This window comes from Siphateles boraxobius, unplaced genomic scaffold (assembly GCF_051911475.1).
Source record: "Siphateles boraxobius isolate OS27281-9 unplaced genomic scaffold, OSU_SipBor_1 12, whole genome shotgun sequence".
NCBI lineage: Eukaryota > Metazoa > Chordata > Actinopteri > Cypriniformes > Leuciscidae > Siphateles > Siphateles boraxobius.
The window spans coordinates 35,898,875-35,907,500 of NW_027508722.1; the positions used below are offsets into that span (position 1 = coordinate 35,898,875).

The 8,626-nt window shown below is 35.6% G+C and overlaps 1 protein-coding gene across 4 annotated transcripts in view; it reads left to right on the top strand.

Moving 5' to 3' along the window:
* The first annotated feature begins 2 nt into the window (after positions 1–2).
* The window catches only part of katnip (katanin interacting protein), a 27,473-nt gene continuing 18,849 nt past the window's right edge, over positions 3–8,626 (top strand). For 2 of the 4 annotated variants that reach the window (XM_077219323.1, XM_077219324.1), the window contains exons 1-12: positions 33–109; positions 1,564–1,600; positions 2,631–2,716; positions 3,931–4,103; positions 4,174–4,271; positions 4,419–4,520; positions 5,197–5,298; positions 5,415–5,634; positions 6,079–6,207; positions 6,820–6,989; positions 7,108–7,196; positions 7,914–7,998. In XM_077219323.1, coding sequence (XP_077075438.1) covers positions 4,515–4,520; positions 5,197–5,298; positions 5,415–5,634; positions 6,079–6,207; positions 6,820–6,989; positions 7,108–7,196; positions 7,914–7,998 — 801 coding nt within the window. In that variant the 5' untranslated portion in view covers positions 33–109; positions 1,564–1,600; positions 2,631–2,716; ... (1 more) ...; positions 4,174–4,271; positions 4,419–4,514. Of the gene's footprint in view, positions 110–1,563; positions 1,601–2,630; positions 2,717–3,930; positions 4,104–4,173; positions 4,272–4,418; positions 4,521–5,196; positions 5,299–5,414; positions 5,635–6,078; positions 6,208–6,819; positions 6,990–7,107; positions 7,197–7,913; positions 7,999–8,626 lie in introns of all 4 variants that reach the window. The other 2 variants (XM_077219321.1, XM_077219322.1) reach the window with 1 other exon arrangement.

Consider the following 8,626-nt stretch of genomic DNA (forward strand, 5'->3'; position numbering starts at 1 on the left):
TTGGTCAGCGTCTCTCCTGGTTACCAGCCTCACTGAACTCCACAACACCGACGCTCAGTGACAGTCTAGCAAACAGAAAGGCGATTTCAGCTGAGAAATGTCATGGACTGTAAGTTGACAGCTTTTATTATCCAACTTGTTTATTTCAGGATGTTTATAAATGAATCCCAGAGTGAATATGATGGGTTTTGACGTACAGTTTAATGTCGGAAAGGGTTTGTGTGTGCTGTTAGCAGAGAGGCTAACGAGAGTTTTCAGCATGTAAACATCTGCCATCTGTGCTGTGTGATCAATCTGTATAGCTGATATATCAGGGGTAAGTCCAGGTTAGCGTTTGGAATACAGTATTTGTTTCTGGTTCCATAATAAGCTTTGAAATCTGGTGAAAACAAAAGCTTTACATTGACAAAGCATTATTAAACATATAGGTCTGTATAGAAACACATACAGTATAAACAATCAATAGAGTTACTGTATTTAAAGTCATATAATGTTAATTAGTTACTCTTCCATCTGTTAAAGTTATGAAGTTTTAGCTAACTAATGTCTCTTTTCTCTTTTCGAGTATGATTGAGATCTGCGCTGCTTGATTTCTTTTAGCAGTTTCTACTTTTTTATTGTTTCCATTTTATTTCCATATAGGCACACTAAAAATAAACAATGTTCAGACCGTATAATAAACTAAAACTAAAACCATGAAATAAATAAATGAGTATCTCATCACTAATATATATATATATATATATATATATATTTTTTTTTTTTCATTTTCCATTATTTTATTCCATAAATAGGCAGCGTCGTTTTAATCTAGTTTAACTTGATTTATCAAAATAACTAAAACTAAATAAAATTAATAAAACCATAGACATATTTTTAAAAAATTAATAAAAGTGATAAAACTCACAACCAAATTGCTTGCTCTTGCTTGCTTGCAAAATGAAAATGGAAAATAAAAGCTAATTTTATATATATATGTGTGGAAGAGAGAGAGAGTGAGAGTTATATATATAACTCAGTGATGCTAAAATAACACTGTTATTTCAGACTTATCTGTAATAAACAATTTTTCTGACAGCTCGATCTGTTTAACAGGTTATATATTAGATTATAGTGCCAGGCTGGGATATTTTAATATGAGATTTTGAGATGATGCACAGATGTGTTTCAATAAATAATAATATGAATTAAATTTCCTTTGAAAAGGACAGCTATAAAACAAGGTATTTGAAATTTATTCTTATTGCAGCTTTTCTGCTCAAAATACATTATTTATGCTAAAAGCTCATGGTGATTGAGCACAAGTAGGTTTGGGCAAATAGATCTGTTACAGCACCAGTACACTGATTTTACACTGATTTACATTGCTGAATTGTGATGTGTAATGTGCAATGGACACCTGACAGAAACACACAAGCTCCATATTGAAATGTTCTTTTCAATCAAGAGGCAAATAAAATAAAAAAATCACCTTGGTTTGTTGATTTAAATCTAATTTACACTTCGTTTCCTTCTCTTCCCTGTCTTTTCCCTTATTCTTTCTTTTTTCTCTCTCCTCTCAAGTGTCCAGATGCTGTGATTGAAAAACAGTGCAGATTCTGTAAGAGTCATCCTGACTATCACATCTGTCTTTCTTCTTTCATGTCTGTCTCTCACGTCTTTCCTCATGCAGCATGACCAGTGTATTCCTTATGAACTGATTCATTTCAGTGAATCGTTCACAAATCAGTCTCTGAGGCTGCATCCGAAATCACATGCTCTCTTGAATAGGTTGGTTCATATTTTGAATGAGTACTTCACGGCCACTAAAAAAGGCTGTTCTATATAGTTTTAATGTGTGAAGTATGAATGCAATCTGTACATACTACATTCGCCATGTTGTCATTGTCATGTCAGAAGCAATAGGTCATCTGGGTACTTGTTGCCTACACTTTTATGTCTGTGAATTCAGACATACTTCTTTTGTCACATGCTGTTTTTCGCCTACTATATAGTCTACAAGTATGGGATTTCGGATGCAGCCAAACTCATGAGTTATTAGTTTGATTCAGTTAATCAAATCCCTTACTGAATCAGTTGAAATGTTTTTTCGACTTGCTTGAAACGTCAATATTTTCATCGTGTTCAACTCAAAATGAATCAGGAACTGCCGTAAATTCATAATTACAGCGTGTAGTCATGGATATTGTAATACATCAAGATACAACTACTCTAAGAAGAAAAAACTTAAGATATCAATCAAGTCTTGTTTTCTGAAAAATGTATCAAAAATGAGTGAGTTTATGCTTAAAACAAGAAAAAAAGCATCTGCCAATAGGGTACGAAAAATAATAGTTTTCCCTTTGAATTAGGTAGATTTTAGCAGATATTCTTTTTCTTATTTTAGGCAGAAACTCAATATCTTTGTCATTTTGCATCTAAAGTAAAAGTATCTTGATTTAAGAATGTGGAGATATTTGTAATAGAAAACAAAAAAATAAAAAATCTTTTTTTTGCAGTGAAATTAAAATAACGGTTAAATGAAACCAGGATGATTCCCATCTCAACTCTCTTCTCTCTGTCTGTGTTTTTGATCATCTAGTGTGTCATATATTGTTGATGATCATACAGAGGGTTTGTGTTGTCTGCAGGAGCTCAAGAGGAGCAGGGGAGGAAAACTGTCCTCCGCTGAGGAGAAGCTGGATGAATATTTAATCGACCTTCAGCACAAAAACAGGTTTGATGACACACCCGGACACAAATGTACAAACACAGGTCAGATAACACAAAAATGGGTTAACTGTGTGAGCTCAGGTTGAGCGATATGGGTTCAGTTACGAGCGCTGCAGGAATCACACGCAGACGCCGCTCAGCCATGTGACGTTCTACATGATTGGACGTGCTAATGAGCTGCTCTGATTGGCCGAAAACCTGCTAGAGTGAAATTCTAACTGGATGTGGAAATTTGTAACGTTAAATGACGTGTAGTCTTTCAACTCAGCTGCTAGTAAATATCTAACTGTTCTTCAGAACACATGATTCAGAGAGACCAATCCTCTGTTGGGACACATTCACATCTCAGCAATTTATATTTCATTTAAGTCTAATACTATTCGAGTCATTGCTATTATTGTTCTCTAATATTAAACCTACTAAAAATAAATGTATCATTTTACAAAAGATTTCTATTTCAAATAACGTTCTTTTGAACTTTCTATTAATCAAAGAATCCTGAAAAAATAAATGTATCATAGTTTCTACAAAAATATGAAATAGCACAACTGTTTTCAACATTTATATTAATAATAAGAAATATTCTTGAGCAGCAAATCATCATATTAGAATGATTTCTGATGGAACATGTGACACCGAAGACTGCTAAAATAGCAGCGAAAATTCAGCTTTGATCACAGGAATAAATAACAGTTTACTATATATTCAAATAAAAACAGTTAATTAAATTTGTAGTAATATTTCACAATTTTACTGTTAATTGTACTGTATTTTGATCAAATAAATGCAGCCTTTGTGAACACAAGAAACTTTTTAAAAAAACATTTGAGAAAATTGTGTCAAGCCCAAACTTTTGACAATTTAAAAACTTACAAAACTCACAGTCATCTCACAAGAAAACAAATGGTTAAGTTTGTGAGACATAAAACCACATGCATGTCATCAAAAATGTACGATTAATTGCTGATCCAATAGGGACAGTGAGAGTAGATGATCAGCGGGTTAAATTAAGTGTGGACTGCCTGAATAAACTTAAATGAACACAGAGTAAATCATTTTTTAGACCCATCGGACATGACTAGTTAGAAACAATGTTTTGGGCACTAAAGCAACCCATGGTTTAAAACCCCCTATTTCCCTGCTTTTCTACCTGCATCTTTCTTCCCCTCAGTGAATGTGGGCCGCTCAGCTAGTGTGATGTGTAATGTTCTCCCTCAGGGCGTTGAGGAGACTGCAGAGGAAAGATCCCCGTCAGGAGGAGTTGGAGATTTTAGAGCAGGGCTTCAATCTGTACATCAACGGCGCTCACATCAACACTGCTAATGCGGCTCACAACAGATCCGGCAGGAAAACCACACATCCACCGACTCAAAGAAACACACGCACCGCAGGTAAACACTCACCACACACACACTGATGTATGAGCGGAGGCTTCCTGTGACCTGCCGAATGTTCACACAGATTCCTCCAGAGCGAGTGCAGAGGAGTGTGAACTAGATCGACAGAAACAGAGGAGCCACACGGCACCTGAGAAAACACAGAGACGCCGATGGGTGCAGGTAATGCCCTGACTAGTGCTGTTTACTAATGTCACTGTTAACTAAATCACTGTTAGTATTCCTGATTTAAACACTCATCCCACCCTAGATTTGCTTTTTCCTTCTCCTTTCTGGCTCTGCATTTTAACTGTATGCACATTAATATAGGAATCTGTCTACATCTGCACTGGGAAAGGAAGTAGAGAGAAGATTTCACCGGAGCACATATACTCCGATGACTTTGAGCCGGACGAGACCGTGGATATGGAGGTGAGAATATATGTGTGTGTCTATGAATATTACATTTTTCATCTCAGAAGTAATGTTGCATCCATAATTACATAATTACAACTTCTGACCGTTGCGAGTCTTAAAACAACTAAAATAGGATTTTCTTCAATATTTTGAGGTGAATTAATGTAGTCAACTTTTTTGCTATCATTATTGATGTGAATAATTATTTATTAATTCAAAAACATGAATAACTCATAGTGTCCGGCCTTGGAAAATGTATCTATGTATATATATATTTATAATACATTTATTTATATTTATATTTTTATAGTTTAATCAAACTTGTAGGGTAATTAAAAACAAATCCCTTTTGGCTGCTACTGCATGTAGTAATTGTGGTAATTCTTCACACAGATGCATAAATATGGAAATTTTGCATTTGTAATCAACAAATAATGAGCATTTAAACAAATACTGTCACTAGCGCATTGCATTGATGAATGTGCCCTGGTACATTTAGGCAAAAGTAGTGTGTTATCCAGGTATTCCAGGCATAAAGGAAATTAGCGTACATTGTCTGTTAAACACACACAGCACAGTTCTTTCAAAAATATCAGGTCCTATGCCATATAACATTAACTATAACATTTTTCCATTTGTAAAAGCATTTCAAAGTTGTTGTTGCTGTAGTGACCTTGTGTTTGTCTCTCAGTCTGCTCATGAAAGCAGTAAAGTGTCTCATTCACTCGGTCAGAGGTCACGCAGTGAGCCGGAGCCTGTCGACAGAGTTCTTCTGAATCCTGACCAGGTCAAGGTCAGGAGCAGATGTCACACACTCAGCCTTTGAATATTCTGTCATCATTGATATAGTTTGTTTGTGCTATTGTTTGTCTGCCTACACAATGCTTGACTAGTGTTCGTGTGTTTCAGGCCTTGCGCCGCAGTCTGGAGGTGAGCGTCAGGCGCAGCACTCGAGACTCAGCCGGAGAGGAGTCGGAGGAGGAATGGATAGAAGAACAGATCGAGAGAGAGGAGAGCAGCGAAAGCCTTCCTGACCTCACACTTCCTGTCCAACACACAAGCCAGCCAATCAACAAGCAGCTCGGACATGGTGACCTCATCATGCTGGAATTTGGCCCCTCCTCACAAGGTGAGGATTTCTGACAGCAAAGTGTTATTTTTCTTAAACACTAGGTGTTTTTGTTTTTACAGTGACATAGTGTTATTACAACAGTAATATTTCTTGTTTTGTTTGACAATTTAATTTAATAATCATAATCATAAAACTATTATTATTATTATTTAATTATATTGATATATAAACACATTTTGGCCAATTGCAAAGCCATACAAAAAAGCACAGCAAACGTGGAGCTCATAATTTTTTTTAAATTGCAACATTTACACCCGCCCCCCACACACACACACACAAACACACACAAAAAATACAATTCATTTTTTCCCCCCAAATGCGGCCCTAGTTTTGTTCTTGATTCCTGATAGACCGAACAAGTGTCTAACCTCACTTTAAGGGAACAAACCATCAAAATGAAGTTGCAGATAGTCCATATTTTCAGTGAAGGTTTGTGTGCAGGTGGACGAAAGATCGAACACTCTCTCTCAGCTAAAAGAAAGGACAACGTGGAGTCGTACATCCCTACCAAACCAGTGACCGTGAGGAGACAGACCGAGAGAGCATGTGAAAGTAGACCGGCGATGTCACGTAAGCGCCACTCACACTTACTCAGTGTAATCATCAGTGTATGCTTGCAAACATTAACAAATTAAAGTAAATATGGATATAAGGTGTAGGCCACTTTGCAGCAAACAGATCGCAGACAAAGTCAGAGAGATTTAGATTAAATACAATTCATTCAGTGACACAAATTATTAATAATAATAGTTCAATATAATTTAAATGTACTATTTTATCAAATATATATGTGTGTTTAGGGTTTATTAAAGAAGGGACATTATGATTTTACAAAAGTATTATTTTATTTGTTGTAAATATTGAAACATTTTTCTTAACTTTACAGTTAAATATTTCAAAAGTAATATTTATTATTTTGTTGAATATTTTTTATTTAGCATTATATTATATTATATTATATTATATTATATTATATTAATCTATATGATAACAACATTTACGAATTGTGAAGCCTCACAAACAAGCATGGGAAACCTGGAGCTTTTTTTATTTTCTTTTAATCATTTTCCCCCTCCATATTGGTCAGCTCTTTATTGAAGTATTGCAGAATTAGTTTAATAGCATGTTGTTGATGCTTAACTACTGGAATCGATGCACAGAATATGATTTGTTGTCTTGTAGTGTCGTGCAGTCGTGTGGAGCGCCCCCTGTCTGCGGCTCGTAAGGTGCAGGAGCAGAGAGATCCAGACGAGACGGCTGTCGGTGTGTTTCAGGCCCTGCGGAGAGAAAACACACCGCTGCAAACACACCGGCAGAGAGGACAGGAGAGGAGGACGGCCCAACACACACCGGTACAGCTTCACTCACAACACACAACTCTACAATGCCTTGTCATATTCATATGGAAATGATAGATAATATAGCCTAATTAAGATGACAGTGTAAAATGCCTGTCTGCATATTTTTAAGGAGGAGGAAGCTGATGATGATGATGATGATGATGATGATCAGTATCGGGTTAACAGAGCTATGCGGAGAATCGCTCTCATGGAACCCAGGTATACATTCCTCAAGCATACAGAACAGACATCAGTATTGTGAAACTAGATTTTAGTTAGTTAAGTTACTTGAAGTAACAAAAACTTGCTATATTACTAATTTGCAACTATTTAGGGGGCGTAATTAAAAATAGCCAGTGCTGTATTTATCAGACACCTCAATGTGTGTGACTGACAGCATTAAATCTAAATCTAAATACACTACTGTTCAAAAGTTTGAGTTGGTAAGATTTGTAATGTTTTGAAAGAAGCCTCTTCTGCTCACCAAGGCTGCATTTATTTGATCAAAAACACGGTAAAAACAGTAAAATATTATTACAGTTTAAAATAACTGTTTTCAATGTGAATTTTTATTTATTTATTTTATTTATTCCTGTGATGGTAAAGCTGAATTGTCAGCATCATTACTCCAGGGGTTCAGTGTCACATGATCCTTCAGAAATCATTCTAATATGCTGATTTGCTGCTCAAGAAACAAGTACAGTATTTATTTGAAATATAAATATTTTGTAACATTATAAATGTCTTTAATGACAGTTTTGATCCATTTAAATCCTAAAAAAACCTTCTTACTGACTCCAAACATTTGAAAAGTAGTGTAAATTAATAATAAATACAACAAAAAAACTGTAATACACCATTATTTAGTTAAGAACAGCAGAATGCAACTAAATGGTTTTAATTTTTTTTACTTTGCACCCTCTATCTGTCTCTCAGGCAGCAGAAGTGTTTGTTAAAGGCTCTAGAGAGGATTGATGCTGACGATAATTCTGATCTTACTGACAGCAGCTTCACTCTTCCTGTGAGTATATCTCATATTTCATTTAATATCTCATTTAATCAGATTTTGACCATGTTAATTGTTCTACCTGATCTAACCAGCTTGACCAAGGTGGACCAACTGGTAGGGCTGGGCGATATAGCTAAAGATGTTCATATATATATATATATATTTAATAGGACTGTTGACGCATGCAATTAATTCAAAATCCTTAACGCATTAAAATTATTTAAGGCATATAAATTACTGAAGCCCATAAAATTGAGGTCATTAATGTAATTTACGTCACGCAGTTACATGATCTTAGATGTCCAGGCTTATTACATCAGAGATGGCAGAGAGAACAGTGACTCACGGACACTTTACAGTGAATTATTCATTCCATTGTGTGTTTCGCTATAAAACACGAGCTCTGTCATATTCTGTGATTGTTTCTGAAGAGCACGAGCCCTCACGCATCATGCTGTGTGAAATATAGAGACTGCACCGAACGTCTAAACAGATGATACACAAACTACGATTATCGGCTGGATAAAGCAAACCAGCTTCGCGATAGTAAAGTTTTGTTGGATGCGGATTGTAATCAAGGTTAAGACGATTGCGATGATGTATTTATGAATTATGGTTATTTGGTGTCCTTTTGGAGTCT